The sequence below is a fragment of the Colletotrichum chrysophilum genome (genome assembly GCF_026319265.1).
Source record: "Colletotrichum chrysophilum strain AFK26 chromosome Unknown scaffold_11, whole genome shotgun sequence".
Taxonomy (NCBI): domain Eukaryota; kingdom Fungi; phylum Ascomycota; class Sordariomycetes; order Glomerellales; family Glomerellaceae; genus Colletotrichum; species Colletotrichum chrysophilum.
Window position 1 is genome coordinate 208173 of NW_026517298.1, and position 15855 is coordinate 224027.

The 15855-nt window shown below is 54.6% G+C and overlaps 7 protein-coding genes across 7 annotated transcripts; 5 read left to right on the plus strand and 2 right to left on the minus strand.

Moving 5' to 3' along the window:
• Positions 1–290: 290 nt before the first annotated feature.
• On the plus strand, positions 291–1919 carry COL26b_002271 (uncharacterized protein; the record flags this gene model as incomplete). Its single annotated transcript, XM_053175197.1, has 2 exons — positions 291–326; positions 384–1919. 2 exons carry the CDS (start codon positions 291–293, stop codon positions 1917–1919), a joined length of 1572 nt encoding a protein of 523 aa, XP_053040817.1.
• Positions 1920–2132: 213 nt separating this feature from the next.
• Positions 2133–2575, minus strand: COL26b_002272 (uncharacterized protein; the record flags this gene model as incomplete). Its single annotated transcript, XM_053175198.1, has 3 exons — positions 2133–2311; positions 2367–2490; positions 2543–2575. The coding sequence occupies 3 exons, from the start codon at positions 2573–2575 to the stop codon at positions 2133–2135; spliced, it is 336 nt and encodes a 111-aa protein (XP_053040818.1).
• Positions 2576–3447: 872 nt separating this feature from the next.
• On the plus strand, positions 3448–3891 carry COL26b_002273 (uncharacterized protein; the record flags this gene model as incomplete). The annotated part of the gene is made up of 1 exon (XM_053175199.1): positions 3448–3891. One exon carries the CDS (start codon positions 3448–3450, stop codon positions 3889–3891), a length of 444 nt encoding a protein of 147 aa, XP_053040819.1.
• A 1014-nt stretch (positions 3892–4905) lies between these two features.
• On the plus strand, positions 4906–7162 carry COL26b_002274 (uncharacterized protein; the record flags this gene model as incomplete). Its single annotated transcript, XM_053175200.1, has 4 exons — positions 4906–5103; positions 5157–6159; positions 6823–7039; positions 7102–7162. The coding sequence occupies 4 exons, from the start codon at positions 4906–4908 to the stop codon at positions 7160–7162; spliced, it is 1479 nt and encodes a 492-aa protein (XP_053040820.1).
• Positions 7163–8847: 1685 nt separating this feature from the next.
• COL26b_002275 (uncharacterized protein) lies at positions 8848–10016 on the minus strand (the record flags this gene model as incomplete). Its single annotated transcript, XM_053175201.1, has 2 exons — positions 8848–9001; positions 9058–10016. 2 exons carry the CDS (start codon positions 10014–10016, stop codon positions 8848–8850), a joined length of 1113 nt encoding a protein of 370 aa, XP_053040821.1.
• Positions 10017–12943: 2927 nt separating this feature from the next.
• On the plus strand, positions 12944–14350 carry COL26b_002276 (uncharacterized protein; the record flags this gene model as incomplete). The annotated part of the gene is made up of 4 exons (XM_053175202.1): positions 12944–13011; positions 13081–13148; positions 13286–13917; positions 13973–14350. The coding sequence occupies 4 exons, from the start codon at positions 12944–12946 to the stop codon at positions 14348–14350; spliced, it is 1146 nt and encodes a 381-aa protein (XP_053040822.1).
• Positions 14351–14983: 633 nt separating this feature from the next.
• Positions 14984–15760, plus strand: COL26b_002277 (uncharacterized protein; the record flags this gene model as incomplete). The annotated part of the gene is made up of 1 exon (XM_053175203.1): positions 14984–15760. One exon carries the CDS (start codon positions 14984–14986, stop codon positions 15758–15760), a length of 777 nt encoding a protein of 258 aa, XP_053040823.1.
• Between the last annotated feature and the right edge of the window lie 95 nt (positions 15761–15855).

The window sequence follows — 15855 nt, forward strand, 5'->3', positions numbered from 1 at the left end:
CGCTTATCGATAGTGTTATCTAATCCGAGCCCCACTTCATGCTCCAGGAGCTACCCGGCACTATTCGACAGCGACAGCGGCAGCTGCTTCACTGAAGCATATCCCGGCGCATTCTCTCACACGCATTCATTGCTGCTGACATCTGAAAAGCAGCCACAGGGCCACTTTTTGCCCTCAGGTTGACAGGCTGGCAACGGTCTTGCTAGGGACTTTGAAGCAGCGACAGTGAGACGACCAACTCAAGTCAACCACATTGTCGCACATATGTTGGAGCGCATCTGTGCCCGAAGATGACGAGACAAGGCCCGTTGACGGCTCAAGCCTTGGTAAGCACCTCCGCAACCCACCAGGGCTACCGCAGCTGATAGGTTTACTTTACTCAGGGCCGGTCGCCATACGACGATGTTGTCGAGGGTGAAGGCGAAGCCGATCCTCGGGCGCCAGAGCAACAATACGACAACCGCGGCCGACCGATCAACCCCGAAACCAAGCGTATGAACCGGGACATGGTCCGATCTCATAACGAGGTCATGCAGGTCATAGGAGTCGCGGAGCCTGATAACACACCCTCCGCGGCAGAGGTTGATTCAGTGCGACGATACTTCAACTATGAAGATGCCGTGGGCACTAGGCTCCTTCGCTTTGGGCGAGCACTGGAGATTGGAGGAGTTTGGGGCATCAACGGTATGCGACTGCGCATTCTTCTGTATAAGCGCTATGCAGACATTTCATTCTTCGAACTGCTCCAGAATGAAATCGGCAATCGCTCGCTCGCGAGTGCCCTCGGTACTGGTTTACCGACCTTTCTGGGTGGCCACGTCTTCAAAATGGCTACTTACTACCTCTATCCCTTCCCAAGGAAGAACAGGTGGTTAAACATGGGTCTATCCTACATCCGAGTACACCTCCAGCTCTACGTGTTTCTCCAACGCCTAGACATCATACCATCCAGCAGATGGTTCCCGTCACTGAGCTTCTTCGTCCCGGGATCGCCTTCTTCGCCTATTGCAGCGCCAGAACCGCCGAAGGACTTCAGCGTCGAGTCGTTAGCACAGTATGCTTGCGCCTGGTGCATCAACGCCGTTCCCTTTGTCTCGTTTGTTGTTTGGGGACAAATTTGGACCGAAGTGACTGGTCATCTGTGGCAAGAGTTCTATGGGAGACTGCCAAACACAGTACATCATCGCAAGCCTCCCCCACCTCCCCCACCACCGGCGCCGATCCCCGAGGTACCGGACCCAGAGCCGGAAATTGAACAGCCCCAAGACGAAGCTATTCCGGAGGTGCCAATTGAGGCACTGGGCGGGGTTCCCCAAGAGCCCAATGACGGTGCCCCAGTTCAGGCAGTCCGCCGCCAAAGCACATTCTCAGCAAGAGGAGACGAGTATGGAAGCGATGATGACGAGGATGGAGGCGTCAGTGCAACACTGATCAGCTTCGATGTTGAAGCTACTGACTCCACCGATGCGCCTCCAGGACTCTGGTCCGCAGAGCTTCGACCAAGCACAGTACCAGATAGCGCCTACGGCCACGCCTCCGTGCAGTATATGGACACCATGCTGACTAGGCTCCCTGCATGCCTCGCATCAGACATTTTCACAGTCATCTCTGGTTACGTGCTCGTGTCTCCGTATGAGGCTCTTTCGCTCAGACTGGTCGCAAGGTCTTACAGGTCCAGGATGGGGCTTCCTTTCGATGATATCCATGAGATCAATATCTTCAGTGGTATGACATTGAAGGGCATCACCAACTTTTTGGGGTTGGAGTTCCTGCACTTGGTAATTGCTGGCGAACTTTGGACGATCATCACGTCCCTTGCCCAGTGGTTTCATCTTACTGAAGAAGAGTGGAAGCTACTAAACGAGCTAGACGAGGCCGAAGCAGCCGAGGAACGAAGAAGACAACAAGAACAGTCCTAAAATGGACCAGAGGCTGATGTTTTGATTGAGGCTTGTAAGGGGAAAATGGCGTCTTGGGAGTTAAGCACGTGCGGGATTACGAGATACCTCATCACTTGAATGGGAAAAGTGGCAAAGCATGGCTCTGTTTCGTTGCTGAATTATAAATTTGGGGTATCATAAATGCCACGACCTCTTTCATCATCGGAATGCGAACAACGCCAGCCGATTTGATCATCTCCTCTCTTTGCCCTTGCCCTTCTTGAGCTTGTCAGCTTTCTTCTGCTCGACAAACTCCTTCACAAGGTCCAACAAATCGGGATTCTTCCTCGCCAGAAGCACCACGTCCTCCGTCTGCACCGTCGACCTCCTGGCATGTCGACTGAAGTTTTCGAGGTCAATGGCGACGGACTCTGCGGGTAATTCAGCCCATGAAAGCACATAGGCATATACTTGCATGTCTCTTACCTATTTGGGACCAAACCATCTCAGTCAATGCACCGATGAACTGCGGTGTAGCGTTGCAGTTTTGCTTCAGCGACTCCTCATCGACGATTTTGCCAACCGCGAACCAGAGTGCGGCCTTAAGGCGCTGAAGGACGGATTAGACCAGAATTAAGCCCCCAGCTGTGGAATCCGCTCACCTCACGCTGCTCTTCATCCATTGATTCGGCCATCGTGAGTGCGATAGACGTGAGGTGCGTTGAGGTCGGTACCACTTTACGCGACAGACGCGTCTCCAGTCCCTGCGATGCTCTGTTTTCCCGACAAAAGTAGAATGACAGCCGAGAAGGTAAGTTTTGGCGCGTCAAAGCAGCGAAATTGCACGAATTGCGTGAGCTGATGGTTGGGCGCTTCAACCTTGAAGGTCAAGTTGATTAACCAAACTGCGTGAACACTGACGATAATCACATGATTTCGCGTCTGATGACTAAGCATCGCCCTGGGGTGCTGGGCAGGTGCTTCCTCGCGGGAACCTTCTTCCAAATTGTTGTTATGTTGTAATCATATCCTATAGATTTCACAGACATTAAATAATAGTATAGATGTTTTTGAGTTCAGATAAATAGCCAACTTGTTTCGCGGCTTCTTGTCCTTTCCTTCCAGTGGTACTACTTCTGCGTGTACCTTGGGGTTTTGCAATGCGAAGAAACGCGCTGTGACATCACTGGTGAACCCCCTGTAGGACCCTTGGAAGTCGCTGCACCAGTGTGAGCTTCCAGCGTTTCTCCAATGCCGTGCCACCAATTGGCCGAAGCTAGCGGGTTCTTCCACGTGGGGCCTTTGGAGCAATTTTGACGCCGCGCGGGCCGACTCTCAACGTCGCGACATTTTTGTCTAGCCGCGATTCCTCACCCGCATCAATTCTCCTTTTATTATTCCCTCAGGGCCGCCACCTCATCCGGCTGACCCGAATCAACTATCTGCAGCGATTACATATAACGCACGACTTCTTCTCAACTCGCAAAGCGCAAACCGACTCGGTTGGTTTTACTCCACACGACCGTTGCCTCTTAATCCCCCCACTTTGCGACACCAAACCGTCAAAATGGCCGGCATCTTCGACCTTGTGTCCACCGTCTGGACGCGCTTCAGCACCAACCTGCGCGGCAGTCTCGAGGGCATGACGCCCGAGAAGTGGATCCGCCTTGTTATCATCGTCGGCGCATACTGCCTCGTCCGTCCCTACCTCATGAAGCTGGCTGGCGGCAAGCAGATGAAGGAGCACGAGGCTCCCATCGAGGACCCCAACGCCCCCAAGGCGCAGGTCCAGCCCAACACCCTGCGCGGTCAGGTCGAGATTCCCGAGAACAGCGACGACGATGACGGAGACGCTCCCAGCTCCACGACAGCGACCGACTGGGGCAAGAAGGCGCGCAGAAGGCAGCGCGACGTCCTGAAGAAGATGATTGACGCCGAGGAGAAGAGACTTGCTGAGCTGCAAGAGGATGATGAAGACAAGGATATCGAGGAGTTTATGGTCAAGGAGTAAAAGACTGGCAACTATGAAAGCAAAGGCGCGGCTTTTTTGATGGCGTTTCGCTTGGTTGGTCCTCTAGCATCATTAATACATATTCACCGGTGCTTATGGCCATCCTATTGTCTGGTTTTGCAAATTGTTCTCGTGGATGAGGCCTGTGTTCTTCACTGATTGATGGGGTCTCGAGGAGTTGATCTACAGCTGATCCTAAAATATCATGATGTACCGCATAAGTGACCAACCGCAAGGGTTGTGCTGTTGTCAGCGAGGTACTTACTATTATATTGAAGATGCAATGGTCCGAAACTTGCTCAAGTGTCCAAAACACTTCCATCAAAAATAGGTTAGTTGTAAGTTCACTCGCAAGGTACGTTTCTGCTGCTTGTTGAACCAAAATGTCCAAAGATCTATTCAAGCCGCGTTGATGCATACTAAAAGCGCACATTATGTATAACTTTAATTCGTATGTTATTCCATGGGACTAACACCTCATAATAATAGAGAACAATCTGGACCATACAGAAATTTAATACATGTTTGCTACCTCCAAGCACCGAAGTCCTGCCAATTGTAAAATGAAGCCGCTGAGAATCAGCCTGCATGGGTAGCGCTCGGACCACATTCCGGTCTGGACAGGGATGGAGGTGCCACTAAAGTTTGTGGCCCCCTTGTCTGCTCCACCGACCGAACTGCTTGCACTGTTGGACTTTGAGAAATCAGCGTCTGGGGCGGTTTCCGAACGCGTCTCTAGAAGCAAGGGTTTCGAGCTCTTTCTTCCTCCAAATCATTCGCTCCACAACCTTCGCATCAGGTTGTTGCCGTCGCCAAAGGGGATAGGCGAAAGCTTTTGCGACAGACATCTCATTTGTCTCGCGGTGCAGGCAAACCCATCGATCGATTGCGAAGCGCGCAAACGACGCTGTTCTGCGACACCAACGACACCACCGCCCGGCGGCGCAAATATCAATACCAACGTCCCCTGACTGGGGTCACAGCAGGATGGCGACGTCGGCGCTACCTGCCGCCATGGCATCTGCGTCTGTTGATGCGGCCGCGGGGGCGACAGCCGCCAACGATGCCCCGGCTCCCAGAAAGTACAAAGCCTCTGATCTTCCTCTGCCGTCTGCCACCCGAGCTGCCATCGATTCACTGGCGCATAGCTTCAAGAAGAAGGGAGGCTACGACGCAATTCGTAAAGAAGTGTGGGACAAGTTCGCTGCCAGCGTACGTCTGCACTCTCATTTGGCCATCGGTTATTCTGCTAACGGGCGATTCAGGACTACGAGGAACAAGTTACGAAAGCTATCCTCGAGGTCGCCGAACACGAGGTTCAACGAAACCCCCACCAACTTCTCACACTCGACCGCGGAAAGGCTGCCGCTCTTATTGATGGCGCTCTCGAGCGATCTGGCGTCTACCAAAAGGCTGAGCAGGTCATCACACAGCTCATCGATAAGAAGGCTATTGAGGAGCGAATGCGCCAGCTTCGTCGAGCCGACATTGGCGAGGAAGAAGCGACCGCAGAGCAACAACGAGGCGCCAAAACAGATGAGGAATACCATGCCGATACTATGGGGAGAAGAGCTGAGCGGGAGAGAGTGCGCGAAGAGCTAAGGCAGAAGGAGCTAGCCATCGAGGAAGAGAAGCGTAAGATCGCCAGAGAGGAGCGAAAGAAGGTCGAAAAGGAGCGCGAAAAGGCGGAAGAACAACGCAAGGCAGAACGAGACGCCCGCAGAGCTGCTAGGGAAAAGGCTCAGGCTGAGCGAGACGCCGAGCGAGACGAACGCCGCAGGCAAAGAGACAGGGAGCGGAGTCGAGACCGGAATCGCGACAGGAGTCGAAGCCGCAGCCGTCGAAGAGACCGGGACCGCGATCGCGAACGTGACCGTGAACGCGATGCCGAACGCGAGCGTGAGCGGCAAGAGGAAAGGGAACGGAGACGCAAACAGCGAGAAGAGGAGACTGAGAAGGCCAAGAAGAACCTCACCCAGGAAGATATGAAGAGGCTCGAAGAGGAAGCCCTTTTGGATCTCTTGCGCGAGAGCACCCACGGTGCAGCGAAGCAACCCGAGATGGAAATTGATGAGGCGTTGGCTCCCCCGCCTAGAAAGCTGGCACCAGCGTCTGCTATCATGCCTATCAAGAAGGTCTCTTCGCGCGATTCGCCAAAGGTCTCGGAATCCAAAAAGCCCTCTGATCCGGTGGTAAAGAAAGAAGCAAGAGATGCCAGTGTGGCTGCCGCGCCAAAGGTTGAGACGACAGAGACACGGACCAGAAGCCGTAGTCGGTCAAGAGATGGCGGAAAGGATCGTGAACGTGATCGTGACGATGACAGGCGTCGCACGAGAGACGACGACGACCGCCGCAGACGTGATCGTCGTTCCAGGTCACCCCGCCGGGATCGTTCTCGCGACAGACGTGACAGATCTCGCTCCCGGTCAAGACCCAGGCGCGATAGGAGTCGATCTCGGACACGTACAGAGAGACGAGATAGGACTCGTTCTCCTTCCCGTACTAGAACTCGACGCGATCGGAGCCGATCTCGCACACGACACGACCGTCGCGACAGGAGCCGTTCCCGCTCTCGCGTTAGGGACCGCAGCCGGGATCGGCGCAATGACAGACGGGACAGAAGTCGCTCTCGAACTAGGGCAGAGCGCCGTGAAAGGAGTCGCTCACGCACTCGGGTGGAGAGAAGGGATAGAAGCCGTTCTCGCCTGAGATCCGACAGGCGCGAACGGTCCCGCTCAAGATCTCGACCACGCACGGCAAGGCGAGACCGCAGCAGATCTCCCAGAGTCGAGAGGCGCGAGTCTGTTCGTCAGGATCGCAGTCGTTCTCGCACCAGAAGAGATCGATCTCCTGATCGGGCTAGGGACCGAGAGAAGGAGCGGGACCGCGACCGCAAAAGTAGGTCACGGTCGCGTCCCACTTCTTCCACAGTCAGGTCGGCCTCCAAACTGGACAAAGAGCAGGAGGTTAGAGAGACAACAAAGATGGACGAGGTTCGAAAGCGGGAAAAGGAGGCCAAGGCATACTTGGCCGCACAGCGCGAGGCTCGTGAGAAGGGCATGCCCGTACCAGGAATCGATGACAAGAGGAGTACAGGGGAGCGATCTCCAGAAGCCAAACGGAAGCGTGATCTGGACGAGATTGATCGGTACGTGCCTCCCGGTAGAGACAGGGAGCGACCGCACGATCTGTCGCGTGATGATCGTGAAGACCGCCGCCGCAGCCGGTCGCGGAGCAGAAGTCGAGCCAAGGATCGCGACAGGGAGCGTGACAGAGACAGAGACAGAGATCGAAGAGACAGAGACCGTGATCGTGACCGCGACCGCGAGAGAGACCGTGATAGGGACAGGTCCAGGGATCGCCGGGATCGGGATAGGGATAGAGACCGTGACCGTGACAGAGATCGCGATAGGGACCGCCGCAGCCGGAGAGATAGGAGCCTCTCGTCACGTCGGGACCGGAGGGATCGGAGCCGCAGTCGAAGAAGGAGCAGGAGTCGCTAGAAGCCGCTGATTCCTCTTCCTGCGTCTGAATACCCCACGGACTTCAAAGGAAATCAACAGCAAAAGCGCAGCTTCTCGCGGTATCTGAACGGGTAGGCTGGGAGAAGGAGGCGTTCTAATGGGTTAAACAAAGGATTCACAATTTCATACCAGCTATGGCAAAGTAGCAACTGTACAAATATAAAACACATGGTACTGTTAAAGATGCTTCCCACAATACTTGATCGTCCTACGTTTTACAGGTTAGGACCCATCACACAGCTCCGACGCCGAAAGCTGGCCGGCCCCACTTCACGATTCGGGCTCGGGCCGGGTGCCGGTGCCGGATGGTCGGGCGGCTACGGCGCACGATAGGGCTTAACGAACGGCGGGGAATCCCGGTCCTCGAACAGCCGAGTCCATGATGCGATGATTTCTCTCGCTTAATCATCGCCCAGGGCTTTAAGCACAGAGAGAAATGCAGCCTCCTTGCTCGAAGGCAGGGTACCCAAACCTTGGTTACAGATGACAGCGCCTAGCACGAGTCAAGGAATGGCCCTCCAGTGTCGGAGAGATGGACTTGAAAACGTCCGCTGGAATCCGAGTATTTACTGCGCGTTACCTGGGACGCCGTTGGTGCATGCTGTCTTGGCTGTGAATATTCAAGGTTCTCCCGCCGGTATTGCGGTAATCTCCCTAGCCTCAGCCCATTCGTCGACTTGAAACCCATAGGGCAGGTCACCGTTGCGACCGTCTCGGATCTGTAAAGTTAGATAAGGATTGTAATAGTGTATTCCAGGGCCACCCTTTTTGAAGTTTTTTCTCTTTACTTTTCTGCGTACCTAACTACAAGTAAATGATGGACAAACCCACCTGCTCTGATTCGCTCTGTCACTCGCCGTCTTGGCTTCGTTTGGTTTACCTTTTCTACTGCTAATTTGACTTGATGGTGATGGTCGTCTTGTTCAACTAAAGTTTGAAGGTGCGCGAGTTTGATGGAGGGGAGGAGGGGCTCTGCTGGAATTAGGCACGCCGAGTCATGGGAGTGCCTGATATGGGATGTGGAGGTGGGGGGCCTTTCCGAGTTGCTGAATGGGCGTCACGTCTCAGGAAGTTTCCGGCGGTTCCGTCTGGGGAAACTTTATTTTGGCCTCTCGGGCGTCTCCTGCTGCTGCTTTGGTTCTTTTCGGTGCGATGGGAGCGAAAGCGAGTGTAACGATACCCGCTGGGCTTATTCAGGGCAGTGGTAGATGTGAGTTTTACAGAAGTTGTGATGATGAGATAGATTGCCTCACTGGGACTGTAGTGTAATTGATATTCAAAAGTAATGGTTAATAAAAAAATCCTTTCTATCGCAATCCTTGCCTGCCCGCCTATCATTGATGCGCCCGAACGCCTGTCATCCCGTCTTTCCTGGGTCCCCTTCCAGTATCAGATCACTCTGCACAATCACAAGCCCCAAACTGCTGTGAGCTCAGTCCATTAGACTGGTCTGGTAGTCCCTGAAGTTTGCGTTGGGGGGATCGCGGTCAACCAGATACTTGAACTTGTCGGGGTAGCGCTTGATGTAATCCGGAATATCATGGTTCACCTCAATGCGGTCAAAGTTGGAGTCGCCTCTGCCAAAGCTGTGCCAATGTCGTTAATAAAGTGCTCGGAATGATGCCTCCACCGGAGAACTTACATATCATGACCCAACCGAGCCACTTTGACGATCCATTGCGGGTCCTTGAACTCGGGCTTGTTGAATTCGGAGTGGGAGAATGAGTTGATCTTCTGCGCCATCTCTTCAGTGGTGCTGAAGCAGTAACTGCAGTGCCACCCGCCCTGGTTGAAGTGATGATCGTTGGCATTTGAACGCAGGTCGTCCGGCAGGACGGTATCCTTGCCGCGGAACAGCGTTGCCTGCGGGTGGTTCCAGTCGTTTCTCGACAGCCACTGGTAGGAGTAGTAGTAGATCTTGGAGTGGATCGTCACTCGGGTCGGGACTTCACAGTTGCGCAACGCGCGGAGGACCTCGGGCTTGGGAATCTCGTCGACGTCGGAAACAAGCAGGATGTCGTCCTCCGAGGCCGCCTGCTCGCCCGTCAGGCCGGGGATGACCTGCTCGTACATGGCGTTGCGGCTCAGCTTCTCACGGTCCCACGTCGAGCCGTCCTTCATGGCCTCGAGGTCCATGGTGCGCACGATCATCTTGTCGTGCCAGGGCTTGAAGAGGTCCCAGTTGTCCTTGACGTACAGCGGCTTCGGGTGGTCCGTGAAGGTCTTGTCGGACTCGAGGATCACAAAGTAGTCGACGTACGGCGCCATCTGGCCGAGGCGCAGCTCGAGCATCTCAATCTCGGTGTTGACGAGGAGCAGGTCGTAGATCTTGCGCTTGCGGACGAAGTCCTCGGGCATGGACTTGAGGCGGTAGTGGTCGCAGTACTCCTCCGCCTTCTCGGGCGAGAGGATCTCGGTTTTGGCGAGACCCGTGCTGGTGTCGATGCCATCGCTGGGCGACGAGTTGTACTGGGAGGCGATCTTGCGCACCCTGTCTGCTACTTCCGAAGGGGCGTTCACTCGCCAGACGAACCAAATGAAGACGGCTGAGGCAAGAAAGGCCAGATACTTGATCTGGTGGGATGAAGCGGATGCCTTCATGACGGGCAAGGTGTGTTATAACAATATAATGTGGTAAAAAGAGTGAAAGAAACGCCCGAACACTGCTCAATCCAGGTGAGCTTCGGTATGAAAGAGGGAACGACTGAGGCCGGACGAAGAGGATGAGAGGGGAAGAGACACACGCGTACCAGCCAAATATGAGGCAAGATACATGGGCCGATGAGGGGTGTGGCCTGAAGTACTTGAACTTTGAAGGGTTCGATGGGGGCCGTGGGCTCACATCAGACTTCTACAATGAGTTGGTCCACGCTCCCAACTCCAGCTATGCATATGAGTAGATTTCACCCCCATCAGATAAAGGCTCGTCGCATTCTTGGCTGTGCAAGATCAGCATGCAGCTGAGATTCAGCTACCCCGTCGTTGCGAACCTCGTGCGTGACGGCGATAGAGTGATGGCGTCGTAAGTCGGCATCGGGAACAGCGACATGTCCTTTGGGTTGTCATTAATGCCAGTAAACTCAAAATTATTCTCGGGTGCCTACTCATGCATGCCGCTCCTTGTATCGTGTGATACCAGACTTATCTGCCCGGTTCCGTTCCGTGGTGTCTCGATCTTTGCTCCTGGTGACGGTTAGCTGGGTGCTCGAGTAACAATCCTTGCAGTCTCTCGACTCACCAAGACAACTTGGTCAACTCTTGGCGATGTGCCTCACCATCGCGCTTGTTCAGTGGTTTAATCGCCTCACGTCAGCCGCTGAGACGGGTGCTCAGGTCCTTAGAATAGGCATCTCATACCGATGACGGCTGCCCCCACACACCCATCGCACGAAAGTGGCAGGTCAATTTGGCGGGTTTCCATGGTCGTTGACAGAAGCCAGAGCCGTTGTTGGCTGTCAGCGTGAGAAGACACACGAGAAACCTCGGGTTGTTGGTTGTTGGCGGTGGAAGATGGGGGCGGTTTCAGGGGCGGCGTCTCAAATGTAAGGTCACCAACGCAGTCATTATCTGGACGGTAATATGAACAAGCTTCTTCTCTTCACATGGGCGACATTCCTTTTTAGAGGAGAAAAGACCCTATATTCCTGCCCTGAAATGCAACTATGATTCGGACCCCAAGAGAGAGTCCGAGGCATTGACACAAGGGACGGGATGCAGTCAACCAACAACGCCGCAACTCACCATCGCTGCAAGTGAAATTCATTGCCTACCTTACAGATACAAGTACCAATTTCGCTACCTCGCGAACGGAGAAGCGCGCAGCCATGCAAAATGCACAGCAGTGCAGCACAGGCGAAGAGCAATCCCCACCGGTCCATTTCGGGCTAGTGGCAGCCTCCAACCCCTGTCCGCAGAGCTTAAATTAAATAAAAACATGACACCGAGACCCCAGCAGCCTTCGCAGCAGCAAGCAATTCAGCGGCAAGCCGGGTCTCTCGGCGCGCGCGCGCTATTGTTGGTCGTTTGAAGTCCGGGGTCCTGGCAACCTGGGTGTTGCGGCACAGGCTCTGGCCTAGCACCAACTCATCAATACGATGCAATCGCGGGGCCCGGTCAAACAAACTTTCTTTGGTTGATGAACGGGGAAACTGTGTGTCCCCTTTTCCCCCTGCCTGTGCCATCGCGGTACTGAGTCTTGTCTTATGCCTGTGTGCAATGTCTCGTTCGCCTGCGGAACTCAGTCACTCACCACCCAAAGCTCCGGGCAACTTTCTTTTCTCCAAGTACGACCATACCTTTCTTCTTACCTTGCCCTCGGATCTCACTCAGATCGTCGCCAGGGCTGAACTGGACCGCCGCTCCGTTGTCAACCCCGTCTTGACTTCCCTTCCTCGTCCGAACACCTCCCGTCTCTAGAGTTGCTTGACTCTAAAGTCGCATTCGAACCGTCAGTGACATCCACCACCACAGCTGGGTCTGAGTTCGCACATGGCATCCCCTTGTACTACTTCAGTCGACGATCAGGACGAAACTGACATTGGATATCCCCAGGCTGACGCAACAGACCCCCAAAGAAGACGGTGGATGTCTCGTTACCATCGTTGCCTGATTGATTGATCACTCTTGAACCGCAGTGTCAGCTCGCCTACAGACCACCCGCCAGAACGGGATACCTGCTGCATCGTGGACTGGTTCCTCCAACGACGACTTGCAGCTTGCCGAGCTGGTCTACCTTTAAAGAAGGCCAAGACACAGGGGTTTAACAGCGAAGGCCTCCTTTGGTGTTAGTCGGCGTCGCTCCCTCCACGTGCCCGCCGCCGCCCGACGTTAGCGTCTCCTCTCCCAAAAAGAGGTCCCCAAGTCCCCTTTACCCCTCAGTCAGCCCAGCCCTTCTTTCAGGTGCCCGTCAGCCCGCTGTCCAGAGAGGTACCGCCTGCATTGCCTGGTACCCAAGTGCCTAGAGACAAGTACTGCCGGTACCTAACACGAGAAACGAGCCTGGGAAAGGGGGGCTCATTCGGGTTCCTGCGCCGCAGAAGCTCCAGCACCAGACGGCGCGACACCAGCAGGCTCCAACCAACGCTTGAGGACTTGGAGTAGAAGTACCTAAGCTTACCTTGCCTACCTTAAGCCTTCCACTTCTTGTCTCTCCTCCTCCTCCTCGGGCTTGTCGCCAGCTTCCCTTACCCTACCTCACCCTTTCGTCCTCACTCCTTGCTCTTCCTCCATTCCTTACCACTCCCTCTCAACGCGGCTCATTGTGAACCTCACAGCTGCCACCACCCACCATCATTTTCTTTCCTTTCCAACCTTTTTCCTCTGGTGGTGTTCAAATCGCTGCGCCCGCTCTTTTCGCCATCTCTTCTGGGCAATCCGATCCCCGACTCGCTCCGGCCCACATCCGCCGTCTCCGTCGCCGCATCTCACCCACCTCCGACCCCCGACAACACCGATCGCCAACCCTCTTGGCCTTTCTTGGACACAGCATCCCGCTCTCTTGTAGTTGAAGTCTCTCAAACGTAGCCATCATGACCACTCTCCCGACAACGGAGAAGCCCATGGCCTCCAAGGCCGCTCACCCGGCCTTATTCATCGCGTATGTTTAGACACCCTCGCCGTCGCCTTCAACAACGTAGTCTTGACAACTCATCTAACCGCCGCGTAGGAGTTGGATCTTCTTCTCAAATCTGACCATTCTCTTCAACAAATGGTTGCTTGACACGGCAGGCTTTAGTAAGTTGAACGCGTCTTTGTTGACTTTACCATGAGCTAACCGCAACGTAGAATATCGTATGTAATTCTCATCGCCAAGTGAACACCTCATCGCTCTTGGCACGCGCTTTTCATCCCAACTCACTAACATTATTTAGCCGTCATTCTCACCTTCTGGCATCTGGTCTTTTCAACTCTTGCAACCCAGGTGCTGGCGCGCACCACAAGCCTCCTCGATGGCCGCCACAAGGTCAAGATGACCGGTCGCGTCTACCTACGCGCCATCGTCCCCATCGGTCTGCTGTATTCGGGCTCCCTCGTCTGCTCCAACCTGGTCTACCTTTACCTATCCGTCTCCTTCATTCAGATGCTCAAGGCCGGCGCGCCCGTCGCCGTTCTCATCATTAGCTGGATCTGGGGCGTCGCGGAACCCTCGATGAAGACCTTTTACAACGTCCTTCTCATCGTAGCCGGTGTGGCGCTCGCCTCGTTCGGCGAGATCGAGTTCTCTTGGATCGGCTTCATCTTCCAAATGGGCGGCATCGTTTTTGAGGGCATTCGCCTCGTCATGATTCAGGTTTTGCTGAAGGGCGATGAGAGCGCGCAAAAGATGGACCCCCTCGTCAGTCTGTACTACTACGCCCCGGTCTGCGCTGTCATGAACTTTTTCGTTGCCTGGGCCAGCGAGTTCAGCAAGTTCAACGTGGAAGATCTGCACAGGACGGGCGTCAGCATGCTCCTCCTCAACGCCGCGGTCGCCTTCATGCTCAACGTCTCCAGTGTGTTCCTCGTAAGTTTCGCACAGCCTCGAATCCCACAACTCGTATCGCTAATAGGCCCCACAGATCGGCAAGACCTCAGGCCTGGTCATGACCCTCACCGGCATCCTCAAGAACATCCTTCTCATCATCGCCTCCGTCCTCATCTGGAAGACCAGCATCACCTTCATGCAGTTCGTTGGCTACTCGGTCGCGCTCTTCGGCCTCGTCATTTACTCAACCGGATGGGAACAGCTGAAGACCTCAGGCCAGGGCGCCTTTGCCAAGGTTCGCGGGGTCTGGAACTCTCAGACTCTCGACGAGGGCCGGCTGTCCCCTCTTGTCCGCCGCGCAATCTTCTTCGCTCTGCTCGTCTTCATCACTCTCCTGCTCGTCATCGGTTTCGCATACAAGGGCTCAGCGGCGCCGGCGGACTGGTTGAGCAACGTCTCTTCTAGCCGATAAAGTATCTTTCTGGATTATTCTGTACAAAGCGGGGAGTTTTGGAAATACCTATGCATCAAAAGACTTTTTGGATCCATTGTGGAAAGAAAAAAAGAAGGAACTGAAAACGAAAAATATTTTAAGGTGTTAATGCCGGATGGTCGGTGTTTCAAGGCGCTCCTCCAGGTTTTATTAGGGCGCCTGTGTGTTGAGGAGGATTGTATACCATGAGCAGGCATTGCGTAGATATAGCCTTTGGGAAATACATGACCATGAACGATGTACATTCTGTAATATTGCTATGCAGGACGGTGGATTCGAACATGCAGACAGCGTTCACAGTTCCAGCAAAAGGACTGCATCCATCCTATCGCGGACCGCGAAACTCTGCAAGCCAAGGCTTACTAACACCGCGTTCCAACACAAACGTCATGCCAATACCCTCACCCGCCTCCTCGCTCTAAATGGCGCAAAGAAGCAATGTAAAGTAATGTAAGCACCAGCTGAGCCGAAAGCTTGATCCCACTTCCTACCGACGTTTTTCAACTTGAGTAAAAGCAAAATCTTACTCAGCCGGAGGGCCATCACATCAAACTCAACCACTCAGCTACAAGTCCTCCCAGCATACAAACCCTGGTCAACCACACACACACAATGACCTTTACTGAGGACCTCATCGCCTCAGACCCGGAAGGCTACCGCCTCGCCACGCAGTCCCCCTTCCTCACCGCCGCCGCCGCCGGCACGTGCCCGAAATCGCACCTGAGCTACTGGCTCTCCAACGACAGGCTGTACATCCACTCCTACATCAGGGGCGCCGGCCGGCTGCTCAGCACCGTTCACTTACCGGATCTCGTTCCCGACGACCTAACAACGCCTCAGAAACTGATCATCTGGCTCACCGACGCTCTGTGCAATATCAACCGCGAGCTGGCTTTCTTCTATAAAACGGCGGCCGAATACAGACTCAAACTCAACCTGCCCGCCAAGGACGGCGTCGTCGAGTCGACCGCCAAGCTCGAGGGGCTGCACCGGTTCGAGAAGCTTTTCGCAAGCTTCGAGACCGGCGAGGAGGTCCTGCCGTGGCTCGAGGGCGCGGTGCTGTTCTACGCGACGGAGAAGTGCTACCTGGACGCGTGGACGGGCGTGAAGGATGCGCTGGAGCCGGGCAAGGACGGCAGCGACGATGCGGATGGCGGGGCGCTGAGGAACGCCTTCATTCCCAACTGGACGAACGACGACTTCTGGCAGTTTGTTAACGCGATGAGGGTGACTATCGAACATGGCGTTGCGGAGGCCGTCGAGGCGGGGAAGGCGAGTGAGGAGGAGTTGAAGAAGCGCGCGCTGGCGGTTTGGAACCAGGTCCTGGTCGCTGAGAAGGAATTCTGGCCCGACATGACGAAAGAAGATTTTGGAGAGACAGAATCATAGGTAATCAAGTTCAGTGTGTGAATGCAACACTATGTGTCATTACCAAACGAATTAAAACAACCATTAAGCTCGACTTGACCAAGGAGCCCCCCCTT